Genomic DNA, 18,078 nt, shown 5'->3' on the forward strand with positions numbered 1-18,078 from the left:
CAGTATCTTCAGAGTTTTTGTAATATTTTACCTGAATTTGATGTGGTGAAAGCTCAGGCAGTTGTTTAATCAGTCATTCTGATGTATTAAAAAAACTATGTTATTTGTGATCCTCTTCTGTCACAATATGTTTTGTGCAATTTGTATATTTGAGTTAAAAAAAAAGAAAAAAAGCCAGAAAATCCCCTATTCAGCCTTGTATTATTTGGGCGACTTACTGTCATAATCCAAATATTTTTTTTTTTATTTATTTTTATTTATTTAGGTAGACAATAACAAGATTTACAGTATTGCAATACTTGAATCTATCTTTGGCTAAATGTTTAGGGTTTTTTCAATCATTACTCTAAATTATTATGACAGGAAAAACAATGTGAAAAAAACCTACAAAAATTACAAGGTCATCCAGTAAATACAGAGCTGTCATTTTAGCAGTTTCTACTCTGCTTCTATGCTTCACCTAAGTGTAGTTACTTACCATATATAAAAGTTCCAAAATATGTTTAATAAAAACATCTATTTCCTTGCTTACTAATTAATCAATTGTAGAAATACTAGAAAAATCAGTTATTGCCAATGAATATCATTAGGCTTTTTGTGACTTTTGTGTCAGTGAGTTGTGCATCGTAATGTCACACTAGAGACGCTTTAGGTCTCCACAACAGTAATTACAAAATTAACCATCTTGCATTAAACATTGACTTTATTTAAGCATAGCAAGCATTATGGTAAAGTCTGTTTGTTCTTCTGAAATCCTTCTGACTACCTCTCATTTTTACATCTCACTGCCTCTCCTCTTTTGCTGGTATATCTATTGATACAAACCTGTGAAAAGAGGGGAGCAAAAATGTTTTTTCTTTATGGTTGGTGCTGACAGATTGACTCAGAGCTTCTTTAGTCTTGAATTTAATGGACTCCTCTTCAGTATGTTAGAAGCCATGTAGCTCCAGCCATGGAAGAGAATCTGTGTTTTCCATATCATATTTATTCATGAGTCTAATAAATACCTCTGCTATTGAACCTACTGGCCTTTGGTCCTACAAATATGGCACTTTTGAAAACATCCAGATTTGAAAGCAAAAGAGAGAGCTATACCAGCAGAACAGGTGGGCTGTCTTCGTCATAAGGACATATTTTTGTCCTTGCAGTGTTATGATGGATCAGCTCTTTCTTAGAAGTCAAACAGATGAAGCAAATAGCAGAGCTGCTCTGGTAAAGGAGCAGACCCACCCTTCTCTGTGTATTTGATCTGTGCTTTGCCATTCTAGCAGTTGTGCATATAAACTCAGAGTATAGGAGCTGAAAAGAGATGAACATTCAGGCGTTCCTGAGTTTTTATGTGCCAGCCTTTTCGTTTTGGTTTTTTTTTGTTTGTTTGTTTGTTTTTTTGTTTGGGTTTGTTTGTTTTTGTTTGGTTTTGTTTGTTTTTTTTCTTCCAAATATACATGAACAGCACAAGTGTTTGATTTGTGCCCTGTGTGTGTTCTTTGCTTTCCATTTTCTTCACTCCTAATTATCAAAATCATTAGGGTTTCCACAGAGCAGATACATAGAATCTTATTCCTTATTAGCTGGGATATTTACCTCCACTTTTTAGTTGGGGCACCAGGGCAACACAAATCGTGGCCTGGGATACCATATGCCATTTGTAACAGAAATAAAATGACAGGTTTAAGATGAGAGAATAATGCAGCTGATGATGTTTGAAAACAAGGAGATTACATGAGAAATGACAATTATACTAGGAGGACTTTAAAATGTCATGTAGGTCACAAAGAGGAGATGTCTGGACAAAGAACTCAATTGCAGATATACAGAAATAATTTTACCCACAGTTGATGTCCTGATAAATATTGGAACAAAACTGAACTAAAATAAAATACTTGAAAGACTTGCAGGCAGTCAGTTCTCTTTCTTAAGTATCAATACTTAAGAAACTTTTATGGTGTTGTACATAGATATAAAGATGATTTTTCACAAATATCTGACTTTGATTTCTAGTATGTTATAAATTTGTTAGTCTTCTGTATTCATTCCCCTGTTGTCTCCTTTGTTAAGAATTTGGAGTTAGGGTATATCTGTAGGCATATTTATGCTAACAATAGAAAAAGAGACAGAAAAAGTAATTTGGAGCACAGTTTTGACTGACAGAGCTGCAGCTGATTTTGTTAAAACATGATATGCAAGGATGCCAGAGACGAACTCTTACCATGGACTGTAGTGATAAGACAAAGGGCAATGGGTTCAAATTTAGATTAGGTATAAGGAAGAAGTTCTTTACTGTCAGAGTTCTGAGGCCCTGGAACAGGCTGCCCAAGGAAGTTGTGAATGCTCCATTCACAACTTGAACACTGCACCTGGTAATGTTCAAGGACAGGTTGCGCAGGACCTTGAGCAACCTGGTCTAGTGCGAGGCATCCATGCCCATGGCAGGGGCTTGGAACTGGATGATCTTAAAGTCCTTTCCAACCATAACCATTCTATGATCCTATGTGAGTTTTGAAAATGAGAGTGGTCCTTCAATACTGTATTGTTTCAGCCTTTCTTAAATAATAATTTGTGCAGCCTAATCACTCTTTTTCCTCTGCATTTTGATCAAAAGGTAGATATACATTACACTGTAGTAGTCAGCAGATAAGCCATGTATCACTTTCTGTGCAATTAAATACTGTTGTTCTTAGTTATTTATTTTAGAGTTGGCTAGTCTAGCACTCTGCAGTCCCCTCTACAGCAATGAATTGCATTAACAAGGGAGGTTTCTGATCTATGCATGAGTAGAATGTCATTGAGTTGATAGGGATATTGATTGAGTTTGCTGTTTTAAAAGGAGTGCAAGCTGTATCACTTCTTTTTACCACTGTTGCTCCATCTTTCATTGATAGCCACATTTTTTTGCATAAAATGTAGATTTCACTACATATCAGAATGTTAAGCAGATTGTGGGGCAAGGCTTTCCTATTCTCAGATAAGGAAGTAAGAACTATTGACTGAATGCAATCCCTTCCTTTCTTATCTGCAGTTTGGGATGAAAAGCCATTACTATATTACTGCTCTTTCTGACCTATAGGAATACCTCAAATATGATCACTGCTCTTTCATGCAATGATTTGGCTTAGTAATTGGAGCCTTCAAGAGACTTCAGTTGGAGACTTCAAGATGCCTGGATCTCTTAACTTTTACTCTTTATGTATATGCTACCTCTGTGTATGTATATACACATATATATGTGCACGGTACCTGTAATATAACATGTAAAAATTTAAGACTAAATTTAAAATAAAGAATAAAAAATAATGGGTTTTTGCACATCACAGTTTGGAATTCCTGATTAATTTATATTAACAACGAAATGTTGTCATTAGACAAAGTTCATAAATTTCCAAGTTTGTTGTTATAAAATGAATATTACCTAGTTTGCCAAAGTAATACCAAATGTAGTAATTGATAGTAATGCAGCAAAAGTTAAAGCATTTACTGCTAAAATTCAATTTAATAATAAGAAGGAAAAATGGAGAAGCTTCTTTAGTTTCATATCATGTGCATTTTTGAAGTGGGATAGTTCTTCATCACCATATTTCTGTTACACATTTTTATCTTATACTGATTATTTACAGGTAACGTATAGAAAAATGGGAAAGGTACTTCAAATATAGGCAGTCAGTAAAATAAATCCTTTTGAATATTACATGCAATGTATCTTGTATTCTGAAAGCTATCCAAGAGTTGGTATTAAAACATTTGAATAAATGGTCTTTTTCTTTTTTTCTTCCCCCCCCTCCCGGTTTTAGGGACTGAACAATGTGATTGCAATAGACTTTGACTATAGAGAAGAGTTCATCTATTGGATAGATTCCAGCAGACCAAATGGCAGTCGCATAAACAGAATGCGTTTAAATGGAAGTGAGATCAAGGTAAATGGGGATTAATAATGTCACTACTAAAATTATTTTGTTTTTTTTTTTTTTTTTGCGAATTTGAGGAAATGCTTCTCCATGCTTTTAACCCAGATTATAAGGTTTTGGTATATACATACAAACACAACACAAGCTAGCAAGTACTAGTAAAAGTTAATTTAATCGCATTTGTATCTTATTTGAAGTACAGATAAGGATGAGGAGGACTGTATTTATAAGCTAAATTCCTGATGACATGACAGTTGAGTGAATTGGCAGTTCAGTGTGATTTACCAGATGCCAAAGAAAAAACAAGTATAATTAGGTATAAGCTGTCTAAATATGTTTTATTTCTTTGTATACAACTTTCCATGGTCTTCAGTTTGTCTCACCTTCACTATGCTGATAATGAAAGTAACTCGGTGTCTTTGCTGTGAATAATCCAGAGGAAAATTGTGTGCCCATTTCTGCACAGCCTCTTTTGTTTTTTTTTTTTTTTTTTTTGTAGTGGAATAAGTTCACAAAACGTTTTCTCTGAATTTGTGAGAAGAAGTAAGGAACTCTTCTTTGTTTATTCACTTATGCCTTACCTTCCTAAACATGGAACAAGTAAGCAGAAACATAGCCTGGGAGGTTTGTACCCTCGTTGTACACCAGCAAATTCTGCAGAGACAAAAAAGATTTCTATTTTTTATTTGCAGTTTAGTACATGAGATGGCACATACTCAGTGCACACCAACTTCAGTCTTTTTAAGGGTTAAGGTTTGAAATTAGCTGCCATCAGTGAACCTTGCTTACATCCTTCACATGGAAGTAACTGTTCTCAGAACTTTAAAAACATGTGGATGGGCATAACTTATGGCACTCTGATTCCACTGAGGTAAAACTAAAGCCTAGAAAAATAGGAGAGAGGCAAGTGTGAGGTTCAAAATCCATAATCCATTAAATCCTTGAGTGGTTTTCCCAGTCAAAAAGTTGTAATTGCCAGGTATTGTTTTGTAATGATGTAATAATATTAATCTATTTTTATATGAACAAACATTAGAAGATATTTAGATTGAGGGGCATAGAGGGTATTTCTTTTTTCCTTCATTAATATTTTGTAATTTACAGAACTAGTGTCATGTTGATGGAGATTTTATTCAAATAAGATGCCAATTTCAAAGCAAAAATTGGGGGGGGGGTGTCTTTAATTTTCATCTGAATATTTGGTTTGTTTCACTGAAAAGCTTGTTCCAGGTTCAGCTTCTGAAAGCTAAAAATACGTGCAAAAAATTATAGAGAATTATATATATTGTAGTTATCTGATATTTTGTCAGTAATATTTTATTTGGTGCCAAATAACTTTACATCTCTCTGAAATTTTAATGGGTTACCCTAGCACATATTTAATAATCAGTGTTACAAATAATTAGTTTCCCAGCAAACCTGCTTAAATGATAATATTTGACATATTAGCTAGGTATTCCCTTTTAGAAGACAGCATCTTTTTTGCATACCGGCCCAAGATTTCTTGCTCTGGGAAACCTGATGTCATCTCATTTTTCTGCTGTATCTGATCATGTAAGAGACATTTACACCATTGAAGTAACAACTTTTCCACTTTGTGTGTTCATATAATGTGTTTAAACATTAGCACAGTGTTTCGTGTATAGTATTGTATTCAGTTAAAATCTGTTATTGGAAAATGCTGTAGTAAAATGGATTGTGTACATTAAATGTCACACTAGTTATCTCAGTTACTGGCATAAGCTTGGAGTGACTCTTCAAAGGAAAAGCCATCAGAGACTAATTACTTTGGTTGTTGCTTCTAGATCATGTAGCTAAACCACTAAGTTTGCAGAGCTGTCCATTTCTACATGAAACATCCCATGTTACAGTGCAATGTTTACTTTAATTACAAGTTTATAAAACAGTGAAGCTGGTAGCACTGAAGTATTAGAAAATGAAGTGTTTTGTTCTTATTAAGAAGTTGGTGCATGCCTGGATTTTTTAGAAGATTTTATAAGGTGATAAATAATGTAATAACCTGAAAGGGTACTTTTACATATTCATAACTATAAAATTGGTTTAAAGTATCTCACAGTATCCTTTCTTATCTTGAAGGCTTTTCAGTATCTTCAAATGGTAAATGAAATTAGAAATAGCACAGTTGTACATAATCAGGTTTACCGGTAAAGTTTATACTTTATTGCACATGCTATTAGTGGTAAAGATGACAATACATTAGAATGCACACTACAGTAATAAATCCATTATTAATAGTTAAGAAATCTCAAATATTTCCAAGTATTGCTCTCTCTGATTTATGTTGTTGTTTGTTGTTGTTGTTTGTTTGTTTTATTAATTAAGTTCTAGTTGCACAGACCTAACCAGGACCTAATCGGGAATAAAACAGGTCAAAATAGCCTTTATCAGGAACAGAGTTTTTCAGCCTAGAAGTTAGATTCTGATGATTTAGAATATTCAAATGTTACTCAACACTTAACATGAAGTACCCCCATCCAAGCAAGAATGAGTCATACAGTCATGATGAGATTTGTAATCATGTACATCTAGAGGTGTTTTAATGTCAGAGTTACTGAAGTAGTCAAAAACCTTGAGATTAACATATCCTTGTCAGTAGAGCACAAGCTTTCCAGTAGGTCACTAAATTGCTTCTGTATCGTAGTTCATTCCTTAAGATTGTGGTCCTTTTGAAGCTTAACTAATTCTTAGAAAGTTCATCTTTCTTCTGCCACGTGAATGCTGGAAATAAGAGTGTAGTGTTTACTTTCCAAATAGGTAATCTTTTTTCTGGTTGCCTGAGTTCAGTGTCCTTACGGTGTATCTGTCATGATGACATGGCACTACTGTGATATTAAAATGAAAGATGTTGCTGATGTGGACTGGTGAGAGAAATGATAAGCTAATAAACACGTGTTCAAGAGCATGCTATGATGAGAGAAGCCTCATGTCCATTCGGTTCTTTGGAAAAGAAACAGAGCAGTAAACAAAAAGGTGTTTGTTTTTTTTTTTTTTCTTTTTCTTTTTAGATATAAAATGAAAGATAGAAGGTTAGAGCATAATGCAGGGAAGTTCAAAAATCGGTATCTACTACATCACAGTATTCTCCATTCTCCCTTACTATAAACAAAGTGTCACGTTGTCTCAGTTACACGAGTGTCATTACTTTGGAACTATAATTGTTTAACGGGAAATAATACTTTTCTTTTTTTTTTTTTATGTTGTGTGTCACTGTATCATATATCCAACCTCTCAGTATGCTGTTGTTAGTAACTCTTGAATTGTTTTTCCTTTTCCCAGTATTAAGATCAAAAATTTATGTAAATTTTGTTTTCTTAGGTTGTCCACAATACAGCTGTTCCTAATGCACTGGCTGTTGATTGGATTGGGAAGAATCTCTATTGGTCTGATACTGAGAAGAGAATAATTGAGGTGTCTAAACTCAATGGCTTGTACCCTACCGTCCTTGTGAGCAAAAGAGTGAAGTTTCCTAGAGATCTGTCCTTAGATCCTCAAGCTGGGTATGAAGCAGCCATTTTGCACTAATTCATATTTAATCATAATTTTATATTTAAAACCAGAAGATAGGAAGTACTAATTAGTTTTTTATTATCTAACTTTCAGCTACACTGGATATCAGTAGCCTAAAATGCATTACTGATGCTTACTGTCTCATCATTACATATAAAATTGGTGTAATAGATGAATGCAGGTACTAAACCACATTTTGTTATATTTACTACTCTGCAAAGGTTTTATTTTGATAGGAGGAAAGCAGATATTTAATAAAATATCCCCATCTGTTTTAATAAGTGTGCTAGTAAATATAAAAAAGTTCATGTTACATGGAAGACAATTCTTACGTCTTGCTTTGTTTGTTCACTGAAGTGAATTGTCTTGTTAGTACTCTTTTCTGTGTTTAGTGATTTCCAGAATAATTTAGGCCATTAAACTACCACATACTTGAAAACTTTGATAATTTTTCATAATAATCAGAGAGAAAATGTTTTGTCCCATGTAATTTGAAGATAGTTTCTATCTTTTTTAGTCTATAAAATTAAAGTTTTGGGTTTTACACAGCTCTAACAACTGAACAGATTAATTATTAGAATACAAGGGCGTTTTTTTAGGAGACTTAATTTATAACTATAGTTTTCAGACATTTCAAATTATCAATATGCTTGACAAACCTGTTGCAACTGCAGTGATAAGAAGTGAGAAATGCCTAGTTAGTTTTTTTAATTAGTTTAACTGATACTTGTGATTGATAATTTTGTTAATTATTGCATGACTTTTATTTATTTATTAATATAAGTCTCTGTGGTTATTCTGAGTGCAGTTTTGGGCGCCACCGCCATTTTTGGTTTCTTAACTGGTGTGGGAGCTATGGGAACCATTTTTTCCACATTTATATTATAATTTTCCCAATAAAATTGATGTGCATGAGTAATTTAACCTAATACTATGTGTTTTAAAAGAAAGAAAATAAATTATCTTTCCATTAATGGACTTAATATTTGATTTTCACAGAATGTTTGAGGTTGGAATAGACCACTAAAGGTCTTCTTGTACAACCCAAGAGATATAAGCTCTTTTAACTTTTTCCTATAGGGTTTTTTTTTATTATTTTTTATTATTATTATTATTATTATTATTTATTTATTTGGTTTGGTTTTGGTTCTGAGGTTTGGGTTTTTTTTGTGGTGTTTGGTGTTTTCTTGTTTGTGTTGGCTTTCTTCTAGTAGAACCTTTTTAGTTATTTCTATTTGAGTAAAACTGTATCAGCATTAGAGAGAGACTCAAACCATCTAACCATTTCATGCCAGCATCTAATTTAGTTGATAGAAGAAGAAAGATTTTTATATTCCTAAAATAGAAGATGAATGAAAATATGAGGTATTTCCTGGTTATGTGACAGTTGAACCCCTGGAGTTGTTGACCCTGGAAGAGAGAAGGCTCAAGGGACACCTTAGGGCAGCCTTCTCGTACCTAAAGGCAGCCTAGAGGAAATCTGGAGAGAGGCTTTTTACAAGGGCATGTTGTGATAGGACGAGGGGGAATGGCTTTAAAATGAAAGAGGAGAGATTTAGATTAGATACAAGGAATAAATTCTTTACTGTGAGGATGGTGAGGTACTGGCAAAAGTTACCCAGAGAAGCTGTGGCTGTCCCAACTGGAGAGACAACCGCAAGACCAGGTTGGATGAGACTTTGAACAACCTGATCTCATGGAAGGTGTCCCTTCCCAAGGCAAGGGTTGGAACTAGCTGAACTTGAAGGCCACTTGAAACCCAAACCATTCTGTGATTCTATGAAGTAAAATCCTGAAATATATCTAGTGGGGATAGTAGATTCTCATTACTTGGTGTTTCAGTCTACTGTTTCTCTCTTGCTGTGCCACACCACTTGCCAGCATGGACTTCTGGGTCCTTGAAGAAAGAAAGGAATAAACCCACCTCTCCTAGGAAACTCCATTTGTTTTTTACTTCTGTAAAGTACCTGGTGTTTTGAAAGGAGCACTTTGCAACAGTAGGCTGTTGTGGGGGAAACCTGCTTTGTTCATGTAGTTTAAACCAAATCAGGATCAAAGGAGGTTGTTGATTTACTGATGCAAGATAACTACTTGGAAATCAGTGAACTGTACATTCAGTATCAATAGCAGCAGCACAGCGAGTAAATCATGCCTGCAAAATGTTGATATATCTTACAGGTTTCACAGAATCACAGAATCACAGAATCCCAAGGGTTGGAAGGGACCTAAAAAGATCATCTAGTCCAACCCCCCTGCAAGAGCAGGGTAACCTACAGTACATCACACAGGAACTTGTCCAGGCGGGCCTTGAATATCTCCAGTGTAGGAGACTCCACAACCCCCCTGGGCAACCTGTTCCAGTGCTCTGTCACTCTTACAGTAAAGAAGTTCTTCCTGATGTTAACGTGGAACTTCCTATGTTCCAGTTTACACCCATTGCCCCTTGTCCTATCACTGGATATCACTGAAAAAAGCCTAGCTCCATCATCCTGACACCTACCCTTTACATATTTGTAAACATTGATGAGGTCACCCCTCAGTCTCCTCTTTTGCAAGCTAAAGAGACCCAGCTCCCTCAGCCTCTCCTCATAAGGGAGATGTTCCACTCCCTTAATCATCTTTGTGGCTCTGCGCTGGACTCCTTCAAGCAATTCCCTGTCCTTCTTGAACAGAGGGGCCCAGAACTGGACGCAATATTCCAGATGCGGCCTCACCAAGGCTGAGTAGAGGGGGAGGAGAACCTCTCTTGACCTACTAACCACTCCCTTTCTAATGCACCCTAAGATGCCATTTGCCTTCTTGGCCACAAGAGCACATTGCTGGCTCATGGTCATCCTCCTATCCACCAGGACCCCCAGGTCCCTTTCCCCTTCACTACTTTCCAGCAGGTCAACCCCCAACCTGTACTGGTACATGGGGTTGTTCTTCCCCAGATGCAAGACTCTACACTTGCCCTTGTTAAATTTCATCAAGTTTCTCCCCGCCCAACTCTCCAGCCTGTCCAGGTCTCGCTGAATGGCAGCACAGTCCTCTGGTGTGTCAGCCACTCCTCCCAGTTTTGTGTCATCAGCAAACTTGCTGAGGGTGCACTCAGTTCCCTCATCCAGGTCATTGATGAAAATATTAAACAGCACCGGTCCCAGCACCGACCCCTGAGGAACTCCACTAGTCACAGACCTCCATCTAGATTCTGCGCCATTGACCACAACTCTCTGCCTTCTTCCTTTCAACCAGTTCTCGATCCACCTCACTACTTGATCGTCAAGCCCACACTTCCTTAGCTTATCTATGAGGATGCTGTGGGAGACAGTATCAAATGCCTTACTGAAATCAAGAAAAACTACATCTACCGCTCTACCATCATCCCTCCACCTAGTCACTTCCTCATAGAAGGCTATAAGGTTGGTCATACATGACTTCCCCCTCATAAAACCATGTTGGCTGTTCTTAATGACCCCCTCATCCTTGATATGCCTAGTGATGGAGTCAAGAATAAGTTGTTCCATCATCTTTCCAGGGATGGAGGTAAGGCTGACCGGTCTATAATTACCCGGGTCCTCCTTCTTGCCCTTCTTATAGATTGGTGTGACCTTTGCCATCCGCCAATCCTCAGGCACCTCGCCCGTTTCCCACGACTTACCAAAGATGATGGAAAGTGGTCTAGCAATGACCTCCGCCAGCTCCCTCAGCACCCGTGGGTGCATTCCATCCGGACCCATCGATTTACAGATGTCCAGTTTGCATAGCTGATCCCTAACCCAATCCTCATCTACCAAAGCAAACTCCTCCTTTGTCCTGACTCCGTCTGGGGCTATAGAAATCCGGGGCCCTCGGGGAGAGTCTGCAGGAGTAAAGACAGAGGCAAAGAAGGCATTCAGCACCTCTGCCTTCTTTATATCCTCTGTCTCCAGGGTACCCACTTCGTTCAGCAGTGGGCCTATATTGCCTCTTGTTTTAGTTTTATTTGCTATGTATTTGAAGAAGCCCTTTCTATTGTCTTTAACCCGACTAGCAAGATTGAGTTCCAAGGAGGCCTTAGCTGTCCTAATTGCCTCCCTACATCCTCTAACAACTGTCCTATATTCCTCCCAAGCGGCCAGCCCCTCCTTCCATAATCCATAGATTCTCCTTTTCCACTTGAGTTTGCCCAGCAGCTCCTTGTTTAACCACGCCGGTCTCCTAGATCCCTTACTTGACTTCCTACTCATTGGGACGCTCCGATCCTGAGCTTGGAAGAAGCGGTCCTTGAATGCTAACCAACTATCTTGAGCCCCTTTACCGCCTAGTACACTTTCCCATGAGACTTCCCTTAGCAGTTGACTGAAGAGGCCAAAGTTGGCCCTTCGGAAATCCAGAACTGTGGCTTTGCTTCTAAACAATCTTATTTATAATTAGTCCCCAGGAGTTCTAAGTACCGAGAAACACACACAGAGCACAGTTAAGTGCACGCGCTGCCCAGCCATTTGGAATAGTATTGTCTCTTTTTTTTTTTTCTCTCTCTTTGTAAATGAGAAATGCTAAATCAACTCTACTGCTGATGCCACTCAATAGTAATGATATGTTTCAAATATAAAGTTTTCTCTTGGAGTCACTGGGAGAAGTTCCCTTTCTCTACTGCTTATGTGAAGCAGGCTAAGTGCCAACATGTTACACCTGCATTTTGTAGGATAGCTGTATCTGTTCTTAGGGCCACTATTTTCTCCTGCACATAAACAGTATTCCAGGTGGCTGTTAAGAATATAAGCTGCATCTGGGTTTTTGATAGCCTGTCCAAAACCTGTAGAGTAGAAGCATATCAGCTTCCCAGCTGGAAAGATCTGTCCTGAGGTTCTAAGTAATGGTGCATGCAACAATAGCAACATGTATCCGTATACCGTCTAATAAGACTTATCTTTTCCTTATGAAAAACATGCTCTGTGTTGTGGCTAGAGGAGAAAATTGCTCTTTCTCCATGATTTGCACATTTTTAAGCCCTTTATGTGAGAAACTGTTCTAACGTTTTGGAACTAGTAATTCTTGAAGTAACACAATTTACATTATATTACTGTTAATGACAAAATGAGGGTCTGTAGTATGTGTAAAAAAAATAGTAACTGAAATACAGTATTTGTGATAAGTTTAGTACTGATGCCATTTTTGCAGGATATGAGATTTGTGAAATTCAGTCTGGCTGTTCTTCACCTTCTAAGGTATCAAGACTAAGCAATTTAAATGTACTTTTTACTTGTTCTTAATTAATTTGATGAAATTATATCTAATGTAAGGACACTGCTATTCAAATCCTTCTCGTTTAGCACCTGAGCTTAAACATGGGTCTAGAAAAATCACAAAATCTATCTGGAAGATGAAAATATTATAGAATAATTACTGAATTGTTCTTGAGATTAATTTACCTAATAATTGATTTTTTATTGCTAGTATTTTTGCAACTGTCAACAAAATAGCAGTTGTGTTTTGGTTTATAGATATTTATACTGGATTGATTGCTGTGAGTATCCTCACATTGGCCGTGTTGGTATGGATGGCTCTGGTCAAGCAGTTGTCATAGAAACGCAGATATCTAGACCTATGGCTCTTACAATAGATTATGTCAACCACAGACTGTACTGGGCTGATGAAAATCATATTGAGTTTTCTGACATGGATGGCTCTCACAGACATAAAGGTTAGTCATCAGCTTTTTTATTCATTTTTCTTTTTCATAATTTTTTAATTGAAGATGATGTGCATGTTAAGTGTAATTATGTAACAACTACTTTAAAGCAGTTTTTCAGGCTTGATACAGTTTCTTTTTTATTAATATTTTAAAAGCTGCTTTTCCTATTCCTTCTCTGTTATGACTATGAATAATTTTTAAACATGCAGTTCTACATGTCTATGGAAAAATTGTCAAATGAAAATAGAAACTCTAGGAACAGACTGAGCAGTCGGAGGCTGCAATGGCAGTTCTGTACTCTAGTGTATGTTCACAACACGTGTTCTCAACGGTTAAGTTACAAAGCTGGTGAAACCTGGCTGTTAAAAGGGGAAGAGATAAACCCCATGTACCTTGTGCCAGTATGTGGCTAATAGTAACCTTTTGTCCAGCCTGAGAAGGCCTGGAAATGCCCATTAGTCTGCTCAGCATGAGTCAATAAAGAGGTCAGTATTGCAAATGTAATTTGGAGCTTTCTTTTGAGGGGTTTTAGGTGGGAAAATAATAACTTTTTAAATACTTATGTAGTGAAGTAATCTTTATCCCTGTTTTCTGCTTCTCATGTGACAGATAATTAAAAAGCTGCTATCTTTTATCTATAAAGTGTTTAAAAAAGTTTTACACTATGATGAATAGCTCTCATATTCCGAATGGTATAATTAAAGATCTTTCACTTTAATTCAAATATATGGAATACTCAATATCAGTGTGCTCATTCTGTGGGCTTTTGTTTTGCTTGTGCTTTTTTTCCTTGAGATGGAACTCTTACTGGAACTCCTTTCTACAGTCTTTACCAACACATCAGGACTGTGGCTATCCTGGTAAAACTTACTTTTGGGCTTTATTTTAGGCTTTTTTTTTTTTTTTTTCCTGCTGGCTGCTTCCAGGTTTTCTCAAAACCAGAGTCCATGAAATAGCTACTTTATTTTCAGATTAAAGCTTCTCTCTGAAATAAAGGGGGAAAAAAAGTTCTAGCCCTTTTATTCATGAATAGTAAGTTGTAAATACATAATGAAAAATTCAAGGACAGTTATTTGACATGGTAGATTGGAGATACTCCAGCAATAGCTATGAGAGCTGTAAACATTCACATTTATCTCAGAATTAACTTCCACGGCTTTTGAATGAATACAGGACAGTCGTAACCTGCTCACCTAAGCAGTACTTGCCCAGACATACCCCCAACTGCCAGCTGGATTCCTCCTGACAGTCTATTTTTCTGACAGATGAAGCAAAGCTCTGTACTTCTCTTCCTGTTATTCGCTCTGCTGCTATCCTGCCATCTTGTTCTCATACAATTATCCTTTCTGGATCTTAGGAAAGAATAGCCACTGTCTCTCTTAGCCCCAACCTGACCACAGTGGTCAAACCTTTCTTAATTTTCCTCTTTCAACCTGAAAGTTTCAGATTTTTAGTTTCTCAGAAAATGTTCTCCTATCACTAAATTCCAGAAGATATCGGCAGAATTCCAGTCATGTTGTCTTTGGTGTCCATTGCCTTTATCTCCAGCCTATGGATTTCTTTTGCCTGAGGTGATAAAATTAGCATAAAATTCTTCTATATTCATGGACTTAGTGTCTTCCCCTGAGGATATGTGAACCTAGGGAAGAAGAATATTTGTCACAAATCCACAGCTGGTAGCAGTGAAGAGCAGTGTTTCATACAACAAATTCTCTTTCTCCTTCAGTAGAGGAGCACCACTGCTAGTTTTAGATAGCTGACTGCATTCATGACTCTTTAAAGAGCATGTCTAACCCTCCAGGTATTACACTCAAAATGTTAGAAGTCAGGTATTACTGGAAGTTCTGTAGGCTTTCACACCTGATAGTTTTACCATTTCCACTTGTGAATGAAAATTTATAAACATTTGGTACCAGTTAAATATCTTAGGCAAGCTCCAAAAATGACAGTGACTGTGTAAACCTGCTATCATACTACTTTTGAGTAAATATGATCTGTGAATATTCAAGCAGTAAGAAACGCACTTTGGGAGAGAGATACTGAAGTATTTAAATGATGTGGGAGGAAGATTTTCTCCTTAGCTAATGCTGTTTGTCACTTTCTGTTGTCAAGATCTGCGCCCAAAATGTAGTTATCAAAACAAAATCAAGTTGTATAAAAGTTTCTACAGTAAAAGCAGTAGTATTTTTGGTGTTTGAACTGGACGGAACATGCCTGCAGGTGCTCCAAAGGGTGCTTTGCAAATTTTGCCAAGCTCCTACATAATGATCAGTTTGCCTTTAATCAGAATTTTTCCCTGCTTCTCCTGGAGGAAGCTACCAAATGGATTTTGCATGTATTCATGTTTCTACACAAGACTCAAAATATTTCTGGAAGATACAATTTAACTTTTGCAAACTATAATTGCCTTAATAAGGGAAACTCAGGGAACTTCAGCAGTGCTTGGGGTTTAGAGGAGGTGAAACTGTGATCCCTTTTAGGTTTCTGATACAAGAAATTGTAATCCATGTTGATAAGCACTTAATGAGAAAGATCATGTCTATATGTTGTGATAAATGTGTTTCTTGAAGACATATTGTTCATGTGGATTTCATGGCCCATTTTGAGACACATTCTATTGTCAAGGTTAGCTAAAGGATGGTTGAGTTTATTCTGTCCTTGTGTTTTAAAATGGAGAAGCATAAAGGCATAGATATGCTGACCATAAAATACATACTCATAGAGCAGAAAAGAAGGTATAAATGGTAATCATGTGAGTGATTCAATCTGAATTGCTAGTTATTATAAGCAAAGTATTTCCCACCTGTTTCTGTGACCTTTGAGGATAAGGCAAATTTTTCCGAGAACATACTCCTGCAATCTTAAATTATCTACTACAGAATGTATCTGAGAATGTCACAGAGATGTCACAAGACCCAGCAAATAACGTATCTTGTCAGAATGGGTTGATCACATATCATAAAGAGATATTGTTGTATGAGATAGACTGCAGCGTGCTGTTCTCTGCGCTAAATAATTCTTGAGGACAAGCAAAATAAATTTATGCTAATCATTGCCATCCTGTATGTTAAACCAAGGACCATTTTTTCCATGCAGTGGGAGTTTACATGTATTTAGATCTTAGCATTAACACTTTTTGCAACAAGGTGTTTTTTTCTGGCTTTTTTTTTTTTTTTATGAATCTGACAGAATTTTTCAGGAAAAGAGAACATCTGCTGCTTTTCTCTTGTAAAGTTTCTGCATTTCAGTAGAGAAATGGGCTTTTATAATTATCAAGAGAGTCCTAGTAAGACCTTTGAAAACATGCTAACTAAGCCAGAAATCTTACAGTGCTTGGGAGCTCCTCTTGGTGCTAGGGGCAACATCAAGACCTTGCTTATCTATTTGAAGTTTAATTCTTGATTATGTAAACTCTTTAAGAGCTTAGCCAGTTTAGCACTGCAGCATTCGCAAATGTTATGCACAGTAAATGATTAAGCAAGCATTGAAGCACTAATCTGGCTAAGCACTAAGCACTTCTGTGAGTGTTCAAAAAAAAAAAAAAAAAAACCCAAAACAACCCAGCATTTAAGTGTTTGTCAAACTTTACAGCTACTTTTGGTTCCCGCTGCCCAGAGGAGATGTAAGCTTCACAGTTCCCTAGGTATCTGATTGCCTCATGCAGGTTTTTCTATCCTCCAGAGGTCTTAAAACCCAGAGGTGCCTACCATTTTCACATTTCACTCTTTGAAGATGAGAACTGAAGTATAATTAAACCATAAAAGTGCATTCTGATAGTCCAGTTTAAGAAAGAAAGAAGGCTCTCTGAGCTTAGTCCTTAACTGTGTTGAGTTCTTTGATGTTTATACTGTAAGAACAAAAGTTGAGAACTTTTTTGCTTCATTTTACAGCTGTGGGAAAATTAAGCAATGAAAAGGTGTTTGTACCATTAATGAATTAAGTATTCATAAATTACTTCTTTAGCTGTAATATGGTTAGCAGAGAGAAACTTCCCTATAGCATCTCAATTTGAAAAACACTTTTCTTCATAATTGGCTTCTGCCAGAGTCTTTGTAAACCTCAGAATTGGTGTACTTATATGCAAGTTTGAAAGTATTGAGTATAAGATTTCTGGAGATTATGACCTTTTTTCCAAAAATTTCTATTCATATGGGCTTTGTAGGTGAGAAGTAGGTATTTGTGTCTAATTCTGAACTTTGCCACCAGAGTTTTATAAAAGAGTAAATACAATTATTAATGAAATCATCCTAAATCTCTAAGAGATTATGGAAACCAGTTTGTTCCAGATTTATACTGTGTTTTTCATAGCTCAAAAATTAGAGAAACCTGAAAAGAAGCTTTCTCACAGCAGATGAGGAGTACACAGTAGTTCTGATATTGAAACATTTTTTCCCCAACTTTTGAGGAGTCTATAGAATTACTCATTGTAGCCACATCTGATAACACAAACCGATAATTGCTTCATTCCACTATTGCGTTCTAGATTCAGTTTTTGTAATTGTTCAGATAAAATTCTCCAATTCATGTGTCTTCCTAAATCTGATAATTTTATTTTATTGTATTCTATCTCTTTTAAAGGATAATATTCAGGAAAAATACCTATATTAAAGGCTATTCATACAGTTACATTACTCTAAGCTTCCACAGTCTCCAGTTTATGGAGCCAGTTTATGAAGATTGCCAACAGGTTGGTTTTTGTGTCTTCCGCTATTCTTGTGATAATATGCCCAAATTTGATTAGATTATAAACTTCTGAAAATATTTTTTCTACATACTCATGAAAAACTTAGCTGACATTCATACATATTTCCATATGAGCTGGACATGTGCCATCAAAAATTTTAAAGGATGGGCATTACTTTCCATGCAGTTGTTCCTCTCAGAAAGTAATCAGAAGAGAGAACATACAATACAGTGTTTCTTGTGTCACAAGGTCTCCCCTGGTTTATATCAACACAGTCAAAACCAAGAGGTTTTCGATGAAGAAAGTTG

General features: G+C 36.5%; 1 protein-coding gene across 1 annotated transcript in view; it reads left to right on the forward strand.

Moving 5' to 3' along the window:
• LRP1B (LDL receptor related protein 1B) overlaps positions 1–18,078 on the forward strand; it is a 585,099-nt gene that overhangs the window by 460,651 nt on the left and 106,370 nt on the right. The window contains exons 58-60 of the mRNA XM_065670655.1: positions 3,789–3,911; positions 7,239–7,420; positions 12,896–13,095. Of these exons, the coding sequence (XP_065526727.1) occupies positions 3,789–3,911; positions 7,239–7,420; positions 12,896–13,095 (505 nt within the window). The remainder of the gene's footprint in view (positions 1–3,788; positions 3,912–7,238; positions 7,421–12,895; positions 13,096–18,078) is intronic.

The sequence above is a fragment of the Lathamus discolor genome, chromosome 3 (assembly GCF_037157495.1).
Source record: "Lathamus discolor isolate bLatDis1 chromosome 3, bLatDis1.hap1, whole genome shotgun sequence".
Classification (NCBI taxonomy): domain Eukaryota; kingdom Metazoa; phylum Chordata; class Aves; order Psittaciformes; family Psittacidae; genus Lathamus; species Lathamus discolor.